We start from the raw sequence: 22,600 nt of genomic DNA on the forward strand, positions 1-22,600 counted from the left end.
GAAGAGGGAGGGGCAGGAAAGGAGGCAGAGGTAGGGGGACACTGCCGAAGACGGGGTGGAACCTGGAGGCCACCGCGAAAAAGAGAGGAAGGCCGAAGAAGAGAGAGAATTTTGAGATGATGGATGACCACGATGGCGATGATCATGAGGTCAATAAGCCGTTGAAAACTCTAGCGGAGTTGTGCCGCGCCGCACTGAACCAATCAGAAATCTATGATGATGCGTCCATCGCAACTGTCAAAACCCCTGGTAGAGGAAGAGGGAGGGGCGGGAGAGGGGGCAGAGGTCATGAGGTCAATAAGCCGATAAAAACTCTAGCGGAGTTGGCCCGCGCCGCACTGAACCAATCAGGAATGTTTGTTGATGCGCCCATTGCAACTGTCAAAACCCGGGGTAGAGGAAGAGGGAGGGGCAGGAGAGGGGGCAGAGGTCATGAGGTCAATAGGCCGATAAAAACTCTAGCGGTGTTGGCCCGCGCCGCACTGAACCAATCAGGAAGAGGGAGGGGCAGGAGAGGGGGCAGAGGTCATCCAAGATGCCCCCGTACTATGGCGACACGCTCAGAGCAGAGCAGCTCTCGTGAGGTCAATAAGCCGTTGAAAACTCTAGCGGAGTTGGCCCGCGCCGCACTGAACCAATCAGAAATCTATGTTGATGCGTCCATCGCAACTGTCAAAACCCCGGGTAGAGGAAGAGGGAGGGGCAGGAGAGGGGGCAGAGGTCATGAGGTCAATAAGCCGATAAAAACTCTAGCGGAGTTGGCCCGTGCCGCACTGAAGCAATCGGAGACGAGGAGGAACCTGGGGGCCACCCCTAAAAAGAAGGCCGGAAGGCCGAGGAAGAGAAATAATTTTGTGATGTATGACACCGATGAGGATGACGATGATCATGAGGTCAATAAGCGGATGAAAACTCTAGCGGAGTTGGCCCGCGCGGCACTGAACCAATCGGGAATCTTTGTTGATGCGTCCATCGTAACTGTCAGAAAAGGAAGAGGGAGGGGCAGAGGTAAGAGGACACTGCCGGTGACGGGGAGGAACCTGGAGGGCACCCCGAGAAAGAGAGGAAGGCCGAGGAGGGATCAGCAAGTTAAGCCGATGAAAACTCTAGCGGAGTTGGCCCGCGCCGCACTGATCCAATCAGGAATCTTTAAGCCGATAAAAACTCTAGCGGAGTTGGCCCGCGCCGCACTGGTCCAATCCAGAATCTTTGTTGATGCCTCCATCGCAACTAGTCGCCCCAAAAGGAAGCAGGCAGTCGGAATGGGGGCAGGAGCTCGGAATTGGGGGGAGATTGATTGGGGGGATATTGAGGTAAAGGTAAGAAGCCCCAGACGGAGAGTTAGAGGGAGGGGTGCACGGGGGGCAGCTGTTAACTCGAGGGGAGGCAGGAGGGGACGCGGTGTCGTCGGCGTAAGAGGACGAGGCAGAAGAGGGCGAGGTAGGCCCGCCACTGCCAGCCTCGGGGTTGGTGTAAGAGGGCAAGGCGGGGTGGGGGTTGGGCTAAATGTACATAGCGTAAGATGGCGAGGTGGGGCTGGTTTAAGGGGACATGGTGTAAGAGTGCGAGGTGGGGTTGGTTTAAGGGGACAAGGTGTAATAAGCAGAGGCGCCGTCGGGTTTGGCCTAAGGGGACAAGGTGTAGGATTTCGAGGCAGCGTCAGGTTTGGCGTAAGGGGACCACCATATGTAAAAGGGCGAGGCAGCGGCAGGGTTGGCGCAAGGGGACGGGGTGTAAAAGGGCGAGGCAGGGTTGGCGCAAGGGGACGAGGTGTAAAAGGGCGAGGCAGGGTTGGCGCAAGGGGACGAGGTGCAAAAGGCAGAGGCAGCGTCGGGGTTGGTACAAGGGGACGAGGTGTAAAAGGAGGAGGCAGCGTCGAGGTTGGCGCAAAGGGACGAGGTGTAAAAGGCAGAGGCAGTGTCGGGGTTGCCTTAAGAGGACAAGAGGTAGGAGGGAGCCTAAGGGGAATAGGTGTTCGACGGCGAGGCAGCGCCGGGGTTGACGTAAGGGGACAAGGTGTAAGATGTCGAGGCAGCATCAGGGTTGGCGTATGGGGGCGAGGCAGGCAGGAGAGGGTTGGCTGGCGGGAGAGGTTCTTTATGAGTTCTAATTTAGCTGGCCAAAATAGATCTGGGTCAGCAGCACCGAGTGAAACACCAACGAGTGAAGATGAGTGTGTTGATATGGATGTAGAAGACAGTGCCAGCTGTTCATCCCCACCGGGAAATGGTGTTGTGACTGGGGTTGGGGAGACAGTGTCTGAACTTGCGTGTGGAGACGGTCTATCTGGCTCAGGGCAGGTCACCGGTTCTACTTCTACATCAGAAAGTCCAAAGGAACCAGACACTGCCATGCAGATAGACTCACAGTCACCTAATAACAAAACCTTGCCAGTGCCTCTGTCCAATGGAAATGCTAGTACACTGACGGACGAGCACTGCAGACCCTCCCCTACAGAGAACAGAGCATTTTTCCCGGACATCGTTTCTCCTCCATCCAAGGACTGTATTGTGGTGCACACCACGCAACACAGCTGGGCACTAAGGGACCATAGACTGTACTGTCTGCCTGGAACCTGGAAGAAAGAAAACGAGGAGATGCAGGGCAAGGAACCAGACAGACAACAGACTGAAAAACAGACAGACGGACAGTCTCAGGAGAAAGACGACGCAGACACCGAGCTGCTAACTGAAATGATCCACGGTAAGTTCATGAAGCCAATATTTATGACTTCTGCTTTCTGTTTCTGAAATGAGATGACGCACGCGTCATATCTTCTTGTTTTTTACAAAAACATAAGCTTAGATTCAAATTTGACCCGGCAGAGAAGTGTGCCTCAATTCCCCCCAAATTGTCAATATTCAATGTTTACATGTGTTTGAGAGTGAGAGCAACTTGTCCTCAATTCTTGTCCTCAATTAGCATTTGCTATCAGGAGTAATTCAACATAGTTTTGAGGTTTGCTCCCTTCATTTAGTTTTGTTTGGGAATTCATAATATAGAGAACTGCCACCATAAATATAATGGCATTTTTTAGACTCTATGTTACTTTAAGTTATTTCAGGTAACGGATCTTAACTGACCTTTAGGTTTACATGCCTCGCCAAACCCTTCAGATGCACACAGAGTATATCTCTGATGTCCAGCGAGAACCTGCTAACTCCAAAACGCTCATTGTTCAGGAAATGAAAAAAACTAAATATAAGTTTTTCAGGAAATTAAGAAAACCTTATATTTTTAAAACAAAGCAATACTGCCTCATCAAAGTTGGTATAGTGACTTTATATATTGTCAGATACTTGCATGTGTCATTATATTATCAACACCCAAATCCAGCGCAATTAAGACTTTCAAGTGGAGTTAGTCCGAACAGCTGACAGAATAGCTCTGCTGCTGAAGGAAGGGTAAAAATTCCCAAAAGCTAACAATGGATCTCCAAGCTCACAATGCATCACAACGTGTGAATTAATGCCCTGATGCTTCATGACACTTATTATATAGGCCTACAATAATAAACAGGACTTTAAATATTACAATAACTTCTGCAAAGAGTCGGAGTTTCAGTAGAAGTAGCGCGACAGAAATGCTACGAACTCCTTTTTTCTTGTCACATTGCTCTCCTCATTAAACACTTCATAGATTTTAGAAATATAATGACTTGTTTTCATAACTTTAGCGTCAGTTTGATAAACGGGTACACTGCATAGTTTTAACAGACTACGGGGAGTTTGTTTACGTGGTCCTCCTCGCTCACTGCGCAACGCGCTCTGCTCATGCTGTGAAAAGGCAGCACTGGAGAGGAGAGGGGGGGGGGGTTGTTTGTTTTTGACAGTTTGAGGATCCAATGGAGTTGGGAGTTTTCGTCAGAGGCGCTTTTTAATACTTTTCATAGGTTATTATTCTTTTTTTACACGACGTAAAGGTTGTTCAAAAGCATTGATTTATGAAAAAAAAAAGAGCTGAAAATGGAGTTAGCTGGTTCGTCCTGGACAACGATGATATTTAAGTACTGTACAGAATACAGAATTTAAGTTCTGTACTGATGGTCAACAAGGGTAGAAAAGTTCCTATGATAACACGTAAAGAAACCCCTTTGAATCGTCAACAATATTGACTTTTTGAATCTGCACAGCATTTGGTTTGTTCTTCATGTGATGATGATGAATCTCTACGACTCTTGTCTAACAACTCTTCTCTTTTCTCTGTCAGATTTTCTAGAGAGTTTCTATACTAAGTACGGTAGCTTCATTCCACTCAGCGAGACAGATGTTGTGGAACACCTGAAGAAGACGGGCAACTCTGACCTCAGCAACAGGCTAGTGCGCACGCACGCACACACACACACACACACACACACACACACACACACACACACACAATTTTACTATCGTGATTGTCTACATCACTGTTTCCCAAACAGTGGGTCGGGACCCATTTGTGGGTCGTGGATCCATTTTTGTTGGTCGCGAGTGAATATCCTTTTATTTTTTTTGTATCCAAAATGTTGTCATTAATTGTTATTAAGTGTGCCTGCCATGCAATGGCAAAACACTTGGCCGCCATGCTTAAAGGGCAAGACCACTTTTGTTTGGGTTGTTTTCTTACCTTGTTAAGATCTAACTACTCCAACTTATGACTTATTTTGCTCTGTTGTGCAGTTTTATAGCAAATTAATAAATAAAAAATAGGCTCTCATTGAGCTCTTCCATTGTTACTGTAAAGCAGCTCTCAAAGTCACTCTTTTAGCACATCAGCTTTGTGTTAATTTGACTATTTGTCTAGAAAGAAGATCCGGTAGGTATACCTACGTGACTGAATCACTTCTGTTCGCCGTGCGTGAGTAAAAAATGATCTGATTTACATCCCATACATCTACATAAACGTTCAGATTTCAAATAAAGTGCTTACCCCATGGCCACAGATGTTACAATTCTACTCTGGTCCTCAAAAGTACCTCTATCTTCCGTATTCCAATAAAAAGCACTTTAATCCGATTGGTGGCCATTTTTTCCATTTGCTTTCACAGTTGGGAGGTGTATTGCACTCTGATACATATTAATTCTATGAGAAAATGGCCACCGATCGGATTAAAATACTTTTTATTGAACAATATGGAAGATACGGGTACTTATACCCACCCGAAGTGAATTGTAACATCCGTGGCCATGGGGTAAGCACTTTATATTTGAAATCTGAACGTTTATGTAGATGTACGGGCCGTAAATGAAGAAAGTGCAAAAAACAGGTTGAAGTTTCGTCATGACTGTGGTGACTTTGTTTATAAACCAAACCTTGCGAGATGTGAAACGTTTACCCGCGAGAGTTGAAAGCCGTAGTACAGCTTCAGTATATCTCCAAACAAAATAGTACCCTTATAAATCCTTCTTAAAAGACGCAAAACGTTCCGTACTGGGGTTGACAATATTATACCCTGGCAGAATCAGCTTTGTTTACGTCCGTTTATGTGCTAAAAGAGTGACTTTGAGAGCTGTTTTCCGGTTACAATGGAAGTCAATGAGAGCCTATTTTTTTTTCCTTAATTTTCTATTTGACTCCACAACGGAGCGAAATAAGTCATAAATTGGACTAGTTGGATCATAACAAGGTAAGAAAACAACCAAACCTCTACAAAAGTGGTCTTGCCCTTTAAGTGTGCCTGCCATGCCAATGGCAAAACACTTATTGTAATCCGCCATACTTAATATTTATTCTTCCCGCAAAATCCGTCCCTTAACTCCGCCCGCACGGTTGACACAACCCCCACAATGTTATACATCAAAACGTGCCTTCCATTGTGTTAGGGTCATTTTTTACCCGTTTTCAAGTTTAAATGGGTAAGAAGTACCTTCTACATTTCCTTAATGGAACAAGGCTTTTTGAAACAAAAAAAGTGACACTTGTGGTGTTAAGGGTCAAATTTGACCCGGCAGAGAAGTGTGCCTCAATTCCCCCCAAATTGTCAATATTCAATGTTTACATTTGTTTGAGAGTGAGAGCAACTTGTCCTCAATTCTTGTCCTCAATTAGCATTTGCTATCAGGAGTAAAAAAGTTTTATTTTTAATACAATTAACATTTTTCTAAAGTAAAAAAACTAAAACAAGTATTTTTTTTAAATTAATTTTTTGGTGTGTGTTCTAATGTTATTTTTTTATAGCTAGATAACATCATTATCCATTGTCTTCATTATAGGAAATGTAATGAGGGAATTTTAACATTTTTATAATTGAAAACGAGATATATTGAAAGATCAAACCCTAACCATAACCCACCATAATATTTAAGAAGTGTTTACATGGATATGAATGCATAACAAGTCAGCTATGAGGTAGGAGGAAAAAATTAATGATGATGATGATGAATGAACATTTTTTGAGTATTTTGGGCTGAGTTAAATCAAATCAAAAGTGGATGCAGGCTTCTAACACAATGCAAGGGTTAAAAAGATCCCTGGCTAATAAGCCACATATGCCTTCAAATCAAATCAAAGTTTATTTATTTAGCACATTTCACATGATAAAATCAAACAACAAAGAGCAAACAATGCAAAATAAACAGACGTAGCATACAAAAATACAAAAATTAAGTGCAAATGAAAACAAATCAACCATTAGCACCAGTCGATGGAGAGGCAGAGATACATCAACTGGCAATATAAGCCAGGGAGAAGAAATGAGTCTTTAGTTGCCTTAATGCATTACAATTGCCCTCTATTACTAAAATGTCAAATTAAAAACACCTTAAATGTTATTTATTTTATAAATGGTTCATCTTTTACTCAAGTGGGACAACGCCTGTCAGAAGTTGATGATAAAAAAAAAACAACGTAATACTTCCTACGGTTATATGAACATCAAAGCAATATTTTAAATATGTTTTATTAGCACATGCATTCCGTACTGTACATTCCATAGGGCTGGACCACACATGGACAAATGACATCATCAACCTGCGACGGGTGTTGTCCACCTTCAGTAAAAGATAAACTATTTCTAAAATATTTAAGGTGTTTTTAATTTAATTAATATGTGGCTTATTAGCCAGGGATCATTTTAATGAATTATTTTGGGAGAATGTGCAGACCTTCCCTTTTTCTTAACAGTTTATCTATTTTGATCCAGCACCCATTGAAATGTTTGGATGTGCGTGCACCTCTTGACCGCTACAGTTAGGCCTGTCACAATTATTACATAATCGCTTAATCGCAATTGTTGAGATAATTGTAATTATTTTTGCATAATCGTCTTAATCGTGTTGAAACATTTTCAAACATTATCCAAAAATAGCAGAAATAGCAGATCAACAAGCTTACAATACGTCACAAAGTGATGCGTTGTAAGCTTGTAGATCAGCTATTTCTTATTTTTTGAAAGTTAAAAATGATTAAATATGTCCGTAATTTCTTTGTATGTTTAGGTTATTCGTCATATGTGCCCTGTGCTGTTTGATTACGAAGTGTGAAAGGCAAACAGAAATTTTGTATGTTCCAATGTTCAGTGCCGAAAACAATAAAATCGTTAATCGCAATTATTTGAGTGACAATTAATCACCAACTTAAATGTGTAATGGTGACCGCCCTACATACGGTATGGTCTCTGTGTACTAAGTGTCTGAGCCACCAGACACCTCAAGGAACTTACACATCTAATCTGGACACTCAGTCACTTCTAGTTCACAAGCCAGGCTGCCAAATACCACTAGTGAGTCTGTAGATATGTGACTCACTTTACACTTGTCCATGTATTCTTTGCCACTGATTCATGCAACTATGGGGTTTGGTCTAAATTTGGGTCAAAAGAAAATAATCGATTTCCAGGTTTAGAAATCTGGCCTACATACACAAATGTATTAGTTTCTGGAGAATTAAAGAACTCATCATGTCATTATATAGTAATGTTTAGCATCTTGGTACGCTATATGATTATCTAGTCCTATCAAGCAATGATTTGCTGTATAAAGCCTTTTCTGCCGCCTATTAACTTTAAATGTTGTCTCAGTGATGCATTTTCTTTCTTGTTCAGTCATTGTTCAGTCATTGTTCACACATTCACTGATCCACTCATAGGTATAATCGATTCTTAAAGGTGCTGTAAGTGATGTTTTGTGCTTAATAGGTGTTCGCTCTATATTCTGATAGTAATCATTGCTCCGTAACAGAGATATCCCCGTCTCTTCATCTCTTTGGTAAACAGAAATTACATTTTCAGGTAATATTACCAATTTCTTACAATCAGGACAGTGAACTCATAGGGTACAGCATAAACACTTGAAATTGGAAATGATTATACAAAGAATTGAGTAGACAAAATTGGAATTTGAGCCATATAAAATTGAAGCTGGGTGAAGCTTGTAGATTGCTAGATAGCTTCCGCGAGGAAAAAAAGTCATCGCAACACCCCGTTCGCTTGTTACAGGACATAACAAGTTACAAGATGTACCGTTGAAAATAGGACGTCTCGTCAAAAATGCAGGGAGAAAAAAAGAAGCTAATATACAGCCGTTTCCCCAAATACGCTAAGCAGGAAGTCAATGGTGGTGGAGATCTTTCGATCGCATGATCTCTTGGATCTGTGTCACTTGAGCATGAAAATGGTCACTCGTGTGTTGGAGAACAGCGCCATCTGGTGGAAAACCATTGAAAACGTAAAAGTCGTTTTCGGTAGTCTGGGCCTTTGGAAAAAAAGTCGTCCTTGTCAGTGAATGAGTTGAAGAGCTGGTGGGATGGGGAGACCCCCGTCACTGAACAAACACTATAGAAATGGTTACTATCAGAATATAGAGCTTTAACTTCTTCTTTTTTTTAAACCAAGAAATATCACAACACGGTTTAATTTATTGTTTCACGTGACTCATCTGTGTTGTCGGGCATGTTTTGTACAGGAAGCTGAACATCCCAGCCGAGGTGAGTCGGTACAGGGCAGGGCTGGCCTCTGCACCGGTCGGGGGCTTCATGGTGACATATAACAAACACACCCTGAGCCTGGAGGACCTCGGTACACTGGAGGAACAGAACTGGATTAATGATCAGGTGAGGAGGGAGCGAGAGAAATATTTAATATAGGGATAAAAATAGGTGGAAAAAGAACCTGTGTGAGAGGGTGAGTGAAGGAAAAGATCAGGGGATTGAGGGAGGGAAAAGCTAAAGATGGGGAGGAATTAATTGCCCTGGATGAAGCAACTTGGACCAATGATCAGGAAGAATTGATTGATGGATGAAAAAAGTGTCATTCTATCAGTTGTGTTGGGGTGAACTAAGTATGTAGTGACTAGTTCAAAGGGTTTGGAGAGCTGGTAGCAGAATGTCCAGGGCTCCGCTGATCAGGGCGGTATCCTCGAATGGGGGTCTTCGCAAGGAGCTTGGTTATCCTCTGCGAGGGGGCCCTAGTAACCTATGTCGGTATTGAGTCTTATTACTATGGGTAATTGGGTCGTAAGGCCAATTACCTGTTCCAATAGTATTCTTACTGAACTGAGATATCTCAAGACTGTCTTATCCGTCATAGGCTCAGCCTTATATAGTGGCAGTTTGTACTCGCCATATAAGGACGGCCCTAGGGCATAACCGTTTCATTCATCATCAATATAATTCTATTCAGGAGGTGCCCGTATAGAGACATCTCCGTAACACTGCCGCCTCCAAATTTAGTAGTGTAAATTTGCTCCTATTGGATCTGATTTTATCAAATTCTTCCTCTATATCTGGGGGTAGCTGGGAATTAGGATAAGCTTAACCATCGTGTATAGGGTTTCTCCTTTACTCGTACCATGGCACTTCTCACTTGGTTATCTCTTCCTAGTATTATGTCCTTCTCGGTCCCTAGGGGTTATGGAGCTCTAGGGAGCTGTTGGTCTAAGGAGAATTAGGGCTTTAGACACGACGCTGATGTTTTCCTTCTCCGTTTGCCATTTGTTTCACATTTGGAGGGTCTGTAGGTAATTCTTCATAGAGCTCCTCCAGAATCGGTCAGCGATGATCTGGGAGTACTTCCATCTCTTACGTCTGAGTAGATTTTGGGTAGATCACTTCTTCCATTTAGCAGAAAGTATGGTGTGATCGGGTCTGCGTCTGCGACGTCTAAGGATACGTAACCTAGTAGTTTCGGATTGATTATACCTTCACTTCGGCTAGAGTCGTTTCTAGTACTTTGTGAGTTGCTATCTGGTCTCTTAGGGTGGTTCTGGGGGATGACCTCACCGTCGTCCCTTCTCGTCCCCAGGAGCCACCCATGTGAGGTGCTGCGGTAGGATTGAAGCATATGTGAACCTTTACTAAATCTTTGCCCGCCTTGATGATTACTAGTTCCTCCGGGAAACGGTCTAGTTGGACTTGCTTTAAGAGCATTAACTCGGCTTCCGGTAGGTATCTGTATCTATGACAGTTTCTGTCCTGGCCGCCTCGTGCTGTTACCCTGGGTGTTCGTACGTACGGGTCGCCTTATGTTCTAACTGTGAGGGTTAACTGTACTTGTAAGTTGTAGGCTTACGAATATCAAGCAACGTGGTGGTAGTACCAGAGTAATTGTCACTGTGGGGGAGCTAGTCTGAAGATAGTCCAGAATGGACTCACCCGAACAGAACTGGTGTAACAGGCAGTGACCCTAAGGGTAACATAGGTAATAAGGGTACCAAGACCAAGGATAGTGGTTCCTATGACCAGGATCTTTATTATTGGGTAGTTGTAGTTAGAATGCAACCTGGTTGCGGTGATTTGTGCGGTATTCTTGGAGTGATATTCTTGGGGACTCTGCAATATCATTTCCCCAAGGTCCCCAAGAAGGGAACAGGTCTTCTTGTAGTTGCGGATTGTGCCATCCCTTTCGGTTATTCCGGAGGCGCTGTACTGTGAGCTGTAAAATGAGCTCGGCATATGGGATGCCGGAAGGGAATTGTTGTGGAGTCAAGTGTTGATACAAGCCGCTTGGCAAGGTCCTTAGTGGACCTCGCAAGGTCCATTCCTGCTCTGTTGACACAGATCGTGGTGGAGGGGGTGAGCTATTATCTAGCTTGTTCGATATGTTTGTAGGCTCTTCTGGAGACCTACCGGTCACTTCCGCATATGGGTTAAATGCAGTCTGAAATGTCTTTGAGGTAACTAAACTAGACGAGATTATAGTCTGCGTGTAGTCGCTGGTCTCCTCGATCTGACCGCATGGGTTAGTTTCTGGGGGTAGTGTCTCGCCAGCAGTTGTCCTTTCACAGTCTCCTATGGGCAGTGACTCATCATGTTTAGCTTCTGGCAGGGGATCGTCGTGGGTTGTCCCTGTCCGAATATTCATTGACGTTGGTGATTGCTGGTATTGGTCCAATGCGTCACTGTCGTGGGTGTGTTGGGCTCCAGAATCGGCTTGTTGAGTTAGTGTCTCAGATGGAGGGCGGTTCTCCTGGTGGTGACACTGTTCTATTATATAACAGTCACCGTTATCCACTTTACTGTCGGCCGCCTCGTGTAGAACCTGGGACTCACCTGGATGAGCGACGTCTTGGCTTTGTATCTCCAAGTCTGACATGACCGGGTTGTCTAGAAACAGACCGTCATCCTGCTTATCCACTGTTACATCAGCACCCTCTGCAGGTTCAGCTGACACCTGGGTGATAGCCATCACAAGTGGAGGTGACTGGGTGGTGTCGGCTGGATCAGGCTGTACTGGGCCCTGTATGGTGGGGTCCGGATGAAACGAATTGTCATCATTGGTAATGAGTACCTCTTGCAAGGATGTGGACATTGGCATGTCAAGGTTCTGATCATCTTGTCCAGAGGAGTTGTAAAGTCCCATAGTACGTGGCTCAATCTGTTGTCCTAAATTCGGTACACTGGTGAGTGTGGGGGATGGGTTCAGTTCATCTGTCGTCGCGTTATGTAGTGCATCTGGAGGGCTTTCTGTTGACTCGTAAGCCGCCCCGTGCATCGGCTGGGCTATCCGAGTCACAGCAGTCTTGGTCTTTGCATCTTGTAGATTATCATCTACTTGGTGCAGCACTTGACTGATAGGGTCCGTTGGGCAGTCGAAGTATAGTTTTCCTGTGTCTTCGTTAGACTCGATTATGGTTGGCCTTGGTACAGGTGTCTTGTGATAGCTTGGAACTGGAACGGTGTTGATATCGTGAAGGTTATCAAGGTGTTGTCCTTGACATATTTGACACTTAGATCTCAGTGTACAGTTTGGCCCTTGGTGGACACGGGTGCATTTGCAACATCTACCTGTAGGTGATAACCATCTCTTCTTCTCCTCCACGGTGAGGGACTCGAGTTTCCGGCAGTGGTTTATGGAGTGTGCTAAGGCACAGAAGTGGCATTCTTCCTTACGCTCTTCCACTGATGACTCGGTTCCGAACCTTCTGGTGTTATAGTTTGTTTGAGTGTTATCTAGTATCTGACTAGTCTTTGGCTTATAGTTGGGCCGTTCGCCCTGCGGGGGTTGCCTGCTCCTAGAGTCGTATGATCTGCTATTACCATATCTATTCCTGGTGTGGGCTATGTTTGCTCCTTGTCTAGTACTTGTATCACTAGGCGTCCTGTCGTAGCGATAGGTGCTCCTTATTTCGACTGTGTCCCTAACAAAGTCTGCGAGTTGGTTGAGTTCTGCTTCTGCGCCACAGTAGAGACGTTTGTGTTTGTACGCCTCCTTTCTCCATTCATTGATAACGGACTCTGGTAGTCTTTTGACCAGCGGTCCTAGGATATCCTGCTGGCCTTGTAGCCGGTGTACATTCAGGTTACAGCGGCACTGGTGTATGAAGGATGAGAAGTCGCGTAGAGCCTTGAGATCTCCTTCCTTCACGTGGGGCTGGTTTCTGGTTGCGTCTTTCACGGCTCTAGCGATCACGTTTGCCGAACCAAATTCTCTTTTTAACTCGTTCATAGCACTCCTATATCCTATGTCGCTGTCGGCGTTGTTCCTCCAGGCTACTACAATATCACGTGCCTTTCCAGAGGTGTACTGTTGCAGATAGCCTAGTTTTATATCGTCTCGGTCTGTTATATCCGCAATATTTATCGCGAAGTCTTTGAGCCAACCTGTGAACTTCAAGGGGTCACCACGAAATGTACTCATTGTCCTAGGAGGGAGAGAGGCTAGTATTTGGATATTGACTAGTTGTTGACTAGTTGTGACTAATTGTTGCAGTATCCCGTCCAAGTATCCCGGGTTTGGTTGGTGAGAGTGGTCTGGTCCGTGGCGATATGCGTCCTGACGCTGACAGCATATGTGTGATCTTTGATCACTAGTTTGGGTGGCAGTCCAAACATCTGGTTCGCCTAGGGTGCGTCCAGGGGGTTTTGGAGTCGAGGTATACTGTCTCTTTTGCGAGTTATCAGTATTATTATAAGTCGTCTCCTGGTTTGGTGTCACTTGCTGCATGGCGGAGGTGACTCTTACCAAGGAGTCTATCCTTCGTTCTAGCCTAGGTAGGCGATCCTGATGGGCGTGAGTCTCTTTGGGATTTCCGAAGTCTGTCGTGCCCTGAGGGCGTGAAGACGTAGTCGTCTCATTCACTTCCTTTCTAGCACTATCGGCTCCCATGAGGGAGGTAGTTTCACCAAGGTATAGGCTTGGTATATGGGTCTTGACTAATTGTTTTAGTCTCCATCTCGGGTGGTCGCTGTCTTCACCTAGAGGGCAAGCACTGTGCGTCTTCTTCCTCTGGGTTGAGGTACGCTGTTCCTGATGAGAATCGTCAAGATTACTCCAGGTCGTGGCCTGGTCTGACTCCTGAGACTTTGCCTCCTGGAGGGTGGGTATGACGGGGGAGATAGCCTGAATCAGGGTATCTAACTTCCGGGTTTGGTCCTGGATCATGACCAGGATGTCGTCCTCGATGGCCTCTAACGTAGTAGAATCATTGGCCCCCATGGTAGTTGGGAATAGTGGGGACGTCTGTAAGTTTGGCATAATATTGCCTGGGGAGGATCTTATCTTGCGCTGGGGGCTGCTTTAGCTATCCGGCTTCGAGAAGGACCAGTGTTGGGGTGAACTAAGTATGTAGTGACTAGTTCAAAGGGTTTGGAGAGCTGGTAGCAGAATGTCCAGGGCTCCGCTGATCAGGGCGGTATCCTCGAATGGGGGTCTTCGCAAGGAGCTTGGTTATCCTCTGCGAGGGGGCCCTAGTAACCTATGTCGGTATTGAGTCTTATTACTATGGGTAATTGGGTTGTAAGGCCAATTACCTGTTCCAATAGTATTCTTACTGAACTGAGATATCTCAAGACTGTCTTATCCGTCATAGGCTCAGCCTTATATAGTGGCAGTTTGTACTCGCCATATAAGGACGGCCCTAGGGCATAACCGTTTCATTCATCATCAATATAATTCTATTCAGGAGGTGCCCGTATAGAGACATCTCCGTAACAAGTTGAAAATACATATTGTCTGTTGAACGACAAAGTATACATTGGCTATTACAGTTGGGCGAAATCAGTCCAAATATTAGTTTTTCTGTAATAAAGGACAGGCTGGTTAACTCATCTTGTTTGTGCTGCTCTCTCTTCAGATTATCAACATGTATGGAGAGCTCATTATGGAAGAAACGCAGCACAAGGTGAGAGGCAAAGACTGTGTGTATGTGTGAGTGTGAGAGAGAGAGTTGTGTGTAATGTATATCACCCAACAACACTGCAACCTTTTTTAACAATCCAAAAAACACACTGAAGAGCCATGCTGAAGCATCCTTTTTAGTTTTACCACATGAACCCTAGCATCCGTATTGTAGACTTGTCTGTCATACTAAGCAAACAGTTGGCGAAAATTGCTGAACACTCGCCCAAAGAAATCAGATCTACAAGTTCTCTATTCTTCACAAAGCGGCACGTTGTGAGGCTGTAGATGGGCTAATTTTGGTGAAGAGATTTGGTGTACACATAAAAAGCCAATTATAGTCAGTCATTGAAGCATATGAGGTTTAAATGGTTAATTCCACCGTCACTGGACCATTCTGATCATTCTAATGGACTATTCTATATTTTATATATTATATTCTAACTGGATTCTTGCCAATGGTTTTCTTGTCAAATTGTTCAATGACGATGTTATGTGTTTTGATCATTTTGTTCTCTATTTCTCTCACAGGTTCACTTTTTCAATAGCTTCTTCCATAGGCAGCTGGTTGCCAAGGGTTACGAGGGTGTGAAGAGGTGGACTAAGAAGGTACAGTGAGTGGAGATCTCCGTAGCATTAGACATTACCAGCATTAGAAAATGTTAATTTAGGAATGCACGATAAAATGAAGGTTGTGGCTCCTGAACAGTAGTAGTGGCTCCTGAACTGGCAGTATCATACCCACGATACATTGTCCACACCGCCAAAGCTGAGTGGAGCTGTCCTTAGATAAGGTATATTGTATAATTCTGTTTAGGTGTTCTGTTACAGATGGCTAATTTTAGATAGAGGTTACAAAATGCTTGTGTTTAGGCATGGTGTTGCTGGTCCTGTTGCTGTAGTACTGGGATGTTTGGTTCTTATGACATGTCAGTGGTCTTGTGATGGTGTTGTAGTTCTATATCTCCTCTACCACCAGTCCCCTTTGTTGTCTTTAGCCCTATGTGGACACAATCAATATTAATGGTAAATGCAATCCTCCCTGCGCTGCTGGGCAAATAACCCAGCAAACTCCAAGTTCCGTACTCAATTCCTTTACCGTCTGGATCGACAGTCAAGAATTTGAAGTACTTTGCACGGTCTAATCTCGCACACACTATCTCATAAATGTACTCTCAAATCCTATGGTTGTGTGTATCCACTGCTCAGACTTGCAGAAAATGTGTCTCTCCTCAAACAGAAATTAATATAAGGTGTCCCCACATGTTCAGTGTGTGTGTGTGTGTGTGTGTGTGTGTGTGTGTGTGTGTGTGTGTGTGTTTTTGCCACTGCGTTATAAAATCAAATTGTACCAGCAACCAGCCTCACCATGGCTAGTGTGGATAGTGAAACGACCCTCTGTAATTTTGTAATGATAATAGGTTTATAACGGGCTGATCATTCACTGAAATCACTTGCATCAAATGTAAGAAATTACACTACGGATGTTCTTCTGTAATTGTAATGTAGCAATAATAACATTTGCCAAGCAAGTACTATTGATTACAGAATAAATGTTTCAATTGACTTGTGCAGGAGCTTTATCACGTGGTTGATGTAGAATACATTTTTGTCTCTTCCACATGTATTCTGTGGTAGTTCCTCTTAAATTATACCCGTCAGATACAGGTTTGTCACTTTGACAAAGATAAGTAATGTAATAAGATAATTATGAATGATATAGTGGTAACACAACAATGAACATTCATGGATTGATAGTTGATGAACATCACTAAACAAAATGAAACGCTATTGCTAATAATATGATGGTTCTGTGAAAGGTCAAATATGTCCTGTGTCAGTTAGACATTTGTAAGTGACTCGACTGTTCCTGTTTACACAAAACACACTGAAGCAGATTATTACTAGAATGCATGGCTAACATATATGTATTTGTGTCTCTGTGTTTGTGTTGGTTTGTTTCAGGAGGACCTATTCTCCAAGCAGTTGTTGTTGGTTCCTATCCATCTAGAGATACACTGGTCCCTCATTGCCGTTGATATAGGAACCAAAACCATCGGCTACTACGACAGTCAGGGCATTGTCTTCAAACACACCATAGATGTATGTAATGTAGTCTCCTTTCAAATTAATTAGGTGGAAGTATTAGTTGTTACCTTCATGTTTATTTGGTTTAATAATACTCGGAAAGTAGCATATTAGTATTTTGTAAATACTGTAACAATTGCAGACTTGTTTTAATGAAATGGATGATGTCAGACCCAAAGACTCGTAAAGATTACTGTCACGTTAGAAGGAACAGGTTATTATATTAATATTTATGGTTATGAGGCTGAGAATAGATGGGAAAGGGATGTTTAGAGACAGGAAATACATCATAGAGAAATGGAAAGTAGACGAGAAATTGGTTTGACACTAGAAATGGAGGATTTGGAGAGATAAAAGAGACAAATTGGGTATTGGAAAAGCAGCAAATACAGAAATATTATGAGACAATAAATAGACATGGGACGAGACTGAAATTGACAGGTTGGGAACTGGAAATTGATAAGTGAGACAGGAAATGGGTCCTACACTACAGTTAGAGACAGCACAGAAAATATAGGAATATGAGACCAGACAAATGGTCAACTAGCTAAATAATTCAAACAAATATTTGAGTGATTTAGGTTCTGTGCTTCAACAACTTGTGTCCCTTATCCATCAGAATATAATGAAGTACATACAGGCTGAAGCTAAAGAGAAGGAGCAGACAGACTTCCAGAAAGGTTGGAAGATGGTCATCATAAAGGTAAACCCCAATACTAACTAACCCCTTGTCTAAACATTAATTTTATAACTGCTAACTGACATTAAAAGGCTATCGTAACTACAACCCCCTAGATCTAGATTTATAGTTCCTAAACTACCACTCTGATATGCTAGACTCAACATAAACCCTTGCCCTGAAAGGCTGGTTCTCCAAAAGTTCCTCAACTTAAGCGGTAACAGAATAGATGATTCAGGTATTTAGCAGGCACTCTTATACAGAGCAACTTTCAAAGTATAGTTTAGCTTCCATCTATAAAAAAAATAGGTGACAAGAAGGGATACAATAAATAAGGAGTGCTAGGGGGTGATATGGAGTCAGGAGTCTACAGTGGTGTGTTCTAGGTTTTTTCGGAGGGCATACTATAATCCCTCCCACACGCACGCATGGTCGGCGAATGAAATAACCGCTCTATTGTTAAGTAGTTAATGTGTGAATTACTTCGAAACTCCAATGGCCAGCGGTCATTATCACCTCAAGACAATAGCCACACATAAGCATCATCATGATTTGTGTGCATGGGGATCTCATTTTAAACAAGCTTAGTGCTTTATTAGTTATCCAGTTTAGTAGACCTTGTATTGTGAATTTGTAAAAAAGGCTATTTGAAGTTGAACTGAAGTTTACATTCTTGCTGCCCCCAGCCCCTCCTCCTGCGAATCAGATACGCTTCCTCAGACGGTTTCTGGATGGCTACGCTTGGCTACGAAAATGTTCTGCAGGTCACACTACGTATATAGCGTAACGCGATAGAACACACCACTGGGAGTCTACTCCTAAAGCATAATAATTCTTAATAATATTCGATGAGATGAGATGAGATGGGGAAATTGAGGCGTTACAGCAGCATAATGAGAAAAAAAGAATCTACCGGGCAAACAAACACATCAGACACAGATGGACATAATCACACAAGACCAGGACGACACAGGACCATATGCATTGAGGGAGAGAGTTCTTATGCATTATAATACTGGCAGTTGGCATGAAAGGGAGTCTGTACCGCTCCGTATGCATATTCCCCAAGATGCTACCCTAATTATAAACATAATAATCCCTAACACTAAAAGGACCCCTTATTTTGAGAATTCTGAGAACAAGTCCTCATAAGGATAGTACACAAGAACACATGCAAACACAGAGTTGCACAGTCATTCTAGACAAATAGTAACACATTCTCTGAGGCCTCCAGTCGCTCTCCGCTGCTTTACTGTTATTGGTTGTCTCCTCAGGGTATTCCACAGCAGAAAAATGACAGTGACTGTGGAGTTTTTGTCTTGGAGGTGAGAATGTTTTCCTTCATAGCTTCCTTGCTTCTTTCATTAATGAATTCTTCTCTTCACTATCTTTATTCCTTCCTACCTTCTCTGGTGTTGTTTTCTTTCCTCATTTCTTTTATTTAAATTTTTCATCCTATCCTCTCTTTCCATGTCCTCCCTTAGTTTTCATATGAAAACTAATAGAATACGCACATCTCTTGGTTGAGGTGCTGGGTTGAAAGGAACATGAAGAAAAATAATAAACCCGAACACTCATCTGCTCCAATGTAAATTTATTGACAACGTTTCGAGCCAAGGCTCTTCATCAGGTCAAACTCCAGAGTTTGACCTGATGAAGAGCCTTGGTTCGAGACGTAAATTTACATTGGAGCAGATGAGTGTGCAGGTTCATTATTTTTCTTTTTCTTCTCGCTTAGTTTTCAGACATGCTAGATTTGACAAATTGACATGCATACATAAGTACTAATAATATATAAAATTGCCATATTTGATGGTAATCATAGCATTAACCCTGGTGTCCCTATTTTGGGCAAATGTTCAAAACATTTAAACCTTTTTAAACATAATGGTTTTCAGAAAATAGTACTAGTATAGTAATAGTTGTTCACAACACGACATGATATGAGTTTATAGCTACTTTTACTATATGCCATACGGTGAAGAATATAGGGTTTAAGTGGTTAACTGTCTTGCCAGTATTGAAACGTGTGTGTGTCTCTGTGTGTGTGTGTGTGTGTGCCTCTGTGTTAGTATTGCCGTTGTCTGTCAGTGAAGCAGCCGCTGCGGTTCAGTCAGGAAGACATGCCTCGCATCCGCAAGAGGCTCTACAAGGAGCTGTGTGAGTGCCGTTTCATTGACTAAGCCACTGATAAACGACTAGCTGCCCAGCTGACTGGCCTCCTCCCTGGGATCTCTGACTGCTGCCCTGCTCATCTGGCTGAACCATTCTGGATGAGCTTTTACTAACAGCAGCAGGGTCGTTTTTAACTGGGGCTGTTTTTTTTTAATACTAGTTGGTCAGTATTTTATCTAAACTAACCACAGCTTACAGAGAACTACTGATGTGGCCTCCTACTGACCCCCTTGTTGTGAACACTTGGATTTAATATTCAGGTCAACGGGTGGCGTTCATTTGTCACGTGTTGAATTCCAGAGTGGAATTCAGCTGAATAGTTGCCAGGAGAGAAACAAAACGGCCATGGCAAAATGGCTGCAGAAGGAAGCTGTGGCCTCCAGTGAAAGCAGAGGATGGTGTCTATTTCCGGCTGAGGTCTATCTGGGCCAATTTGGCAGAGAACCTGCTGGGAAATTCTCTTGAGAGCTTGCTGTGCTTCCAGGCTAAGAGAGAAGGACAGTGTCAGTCGTGGAGCCAAACTCTGGACCCATGCAGAATTTGAGAAAGATCTGGCCTGAGGACCCACCCTCCATACCACCCCTGACCAATGAGACACAAATGTCTTCCAGAATGAAGCAGCCTTACCTCCCTGTCGGCCATGTTTAACTTTGTGTGTTTGTCTGTCTGCTGGATCTGTTACTGGATATTACGGAAACAGCAGTATCATGTTTTTTATTATCTTCTACATACCGACATCATGTGATTCAGTGGACCAACCTGTTGACTTTAAACTTGAAGGTTTTGCATTGTTGGCCTAAAAGGTGTTTGCCTCTACAAGAGCTGACCCATGGATATGGAGGTGAACTGAATGTACCTGACCACGTACTCTTCCTTGCTGCCTATTAGAGTGGAATATTAGCGTCATGGACACATTGTTAAAAACAGTTTTTACGTTTAGTTTTGTTCCCTCTTGATGAAGATTTCAGTTTCTGGCCCTGTCATTTCCTGCTTTTCTGTGTTCTGAATGCATCCCTGTGTTGTACTTGGTGCAGGTACTCTACCAGCCTTGTTTGTACATTTTGATGTCTGAATGCATCAGTGGGACTTTTCTGCTTAGGAAGTTACACAGTAACCTGAGGAACCTGCTGCTGATGTGATGGCTAAGCAGAGTTACTGACCTTAGCTGAGGGAAACTGTACGTAAGGCCTGCGTAACTATTATAAAGTAGTGGTGCATTTACACAGGAACAGAAAATTAAGATTTTATTCAACGAGAGAAACAGCTGTATACATTTGCATAAACACAACAGAATATCAAACAACAAAATAATATATTTATTACACAAGCCGTTAAAATCCCATTTTCTGCTTCTGTGTAGTGAAGCTGAAGTATTTTGATTTTTTTAATGGAAAAAAATGTTTTTTGATTTTCTTTTTGTTATTGTATTAACAATATTTTATTGCAGGATTATATTACTTTCTCTGACGGCTTTAGTCTGCCTTTGGCAGACTGTCAAAATGATTATGGACTGTTTTTATTGTTGTTGATGATATTATTAAACAGCCAATCCAGTAGGGATTTTGGTGTAGCCTGCTTGTGCAGTTTTTCTGTTTTTTTGCACTCTTGCCTTACTGACGTCACATGGGTTAGCTGTAGGCTTAGTATCGAACTAAAGATTAAAGGTGGTGTAAGACTAAGTGATATTTTTTGGTTAAAGGCATAAAAGTAAAAACTTTGTTAAAGAATCCCCCCTCCCTCCTTTTTCCTTCCAGTAACAGGGGCCTCCCCGTCTGCAGTTCTTTAGTAGAAACAGAAAATACATTTTCAGATGGGTCACCAATTTCATTCAATCAAGAAAGAGAACCCATTGATCAGCTTAAATGTTTTAGTGTTCCAGCTCCAATTTTGTGTGCAGATTTTCACTCTTATTGGATGAAATTGGTTTCCTGACCTGAAAATGTATTTTCTGTTTCCTACAGAGCTGAAGAGATTGGGGATACCCCTGTTACTGAACAAACATTACAAAGACATGATTACTAGGATAACATAGAGCTGTTTAACACTTTTTTAACAAACAAATATCACTTATACCCCTTTAATGTATACTCCATTGCATGACAGAGTATAAATTAGGCTAATGGTTAGCCACAAAACCTTGCACAAAACAATTTGTGGAAGCCATGGACAGTGATGTGCAGAACGTCTGCTATGGACCTGTCTGCTCCGGGTGTACTCGTTAGCATGGTAAAGAAGGCCTCCAGTTACTTATTTATTTGTATGACTTAAGCCCATACTGGGTCTCTAGTAGCCTGCTCTTGACTAGCCTATAAATGTTTTATGTTGCTTATAAATCTGCAGTTTAATTAGTACATATTCCAAACGACACTTTATACCACACTGATATTGGAAGGAGAGATAAGTTGTTGTTTTCCCCCATAATTTGCTCCAGTGTTGCATGTAATTGATACATGATGGATTTGTACAGAAACAAACTTCTCTGCTACTGCTTTTCGCCAAGAGAGGGTGCTCTTTAGTAACATTTTGATTCAATTTTCACAGCTCCCATTACTGGCCCTATTGTAATATGTTTCTATCATTGTACTTTAGTTACAATACCCCTTCTACCCCTTTAGAATGAGTGTGTACACTCAAAATAAGCTAAATTAAAGCGGCACTATGTAAACTTTTTTTAAATGTCATTTTATCCAATCTGTATGGTAGGGTATGTTAATACAATATAACTTATACAATTGGGGTGGTTGTATTTTGTTTCCCTGCTCGTCTATTGAGACATTTAGATCGTGTCAAAGGTCATGTCTCACCTAGACACAGGATCTGACTTGAATTTTGACCAGATGGTCAAGATTTAATTTGTCCCCTGAGCACGCATTAGCTCAATGGTAAAAAATGTCAGCACTTGCGCAAGAAACCGGTTCAAATCTCTGGTAGAAGAGGAAAGTTGCATAGTGCAACTTTCCTCTTCTAAGCTAATTAACCTATTTTATGATTAAGTGCTCATATCGCAGCTGAGTATTTGATTCATATCTAGTTTATTAGGGTTTACATTTGCCAGTACAATATACAGTAATTGAATATGGGTGTGGTAAATAGTTGATTGGGCAGTCGGACCTTTAAAAAGGAGGAAC

At 42.8% G+C, this 22,600-nt stretch overlaps 1 protein-coding gene across 1 annotated transcript; it reads left to right on the top strand.

The window, feature by feature from the left end:
* LOC311051915 (uncharacterized protein) lies at positions 1-21,039 on the top strand. The gene is made up of 9 exons (XM_084066641.1): positions 1-2,703; positions 4,210-4,319; positions 8,884-9,027; positions 14,487-14,534; positions 15,062-15,139; positions 16,496-16,633; positions 17,238-17,321; positions 18,572-18,622; positions 19,370-21,039. Exons 1-9 carry the CDS (start codon positions 117-119, stop codon positions 19,478-19,480), a joined length of 3,351 nt encoding a protein of 1,116 aa, XP_083922767.1. The 5' UTR covers positions 1-116; the 3' UTR covers positions 19,481-21,039.
* The last annotated feature ends 1,561 nt before the right edge of the window (positions 21,040-22,600 follow it).

The sequence above is a fragment of the Gymnoscopelus microlampas genome (genome assembly GCF_963454915.1).
Source record: "Gymnoscopelus microlampas genome assembly, chromosome: 9".
Taxonomy (NCBI): Eukaryota; Metazoa; Chordata; class Actinopteri; order Myctophiformes; family Myctophidae; genus Gymnoscopelus; species Gymnoscopelus microlampas.

Bases quoted from the DNA above. Each gene is read 5' to 3' on its own strand.
- LOC311051915 (XM_084066641.1), top strand. From the start codon at position 117: ATGATGGATGACCACGATGGCGATGATCATGAGGTCAATAAGCCGTTG. The intron at 15,140-16,495 runs GTACAGTGAGTG...GGTTTGTTTCAG, and splicing joins TGAAGAGGTGGACTAAGAAG to GAGGACCTATTCTCCAAGCA. The intron at 16,634-17,237 runs GTATGTAATGTA...CTTATCCATCAG, and splicing joins TCTTCAAACACACCATAGAT to AATATAATGAAGTACATACA.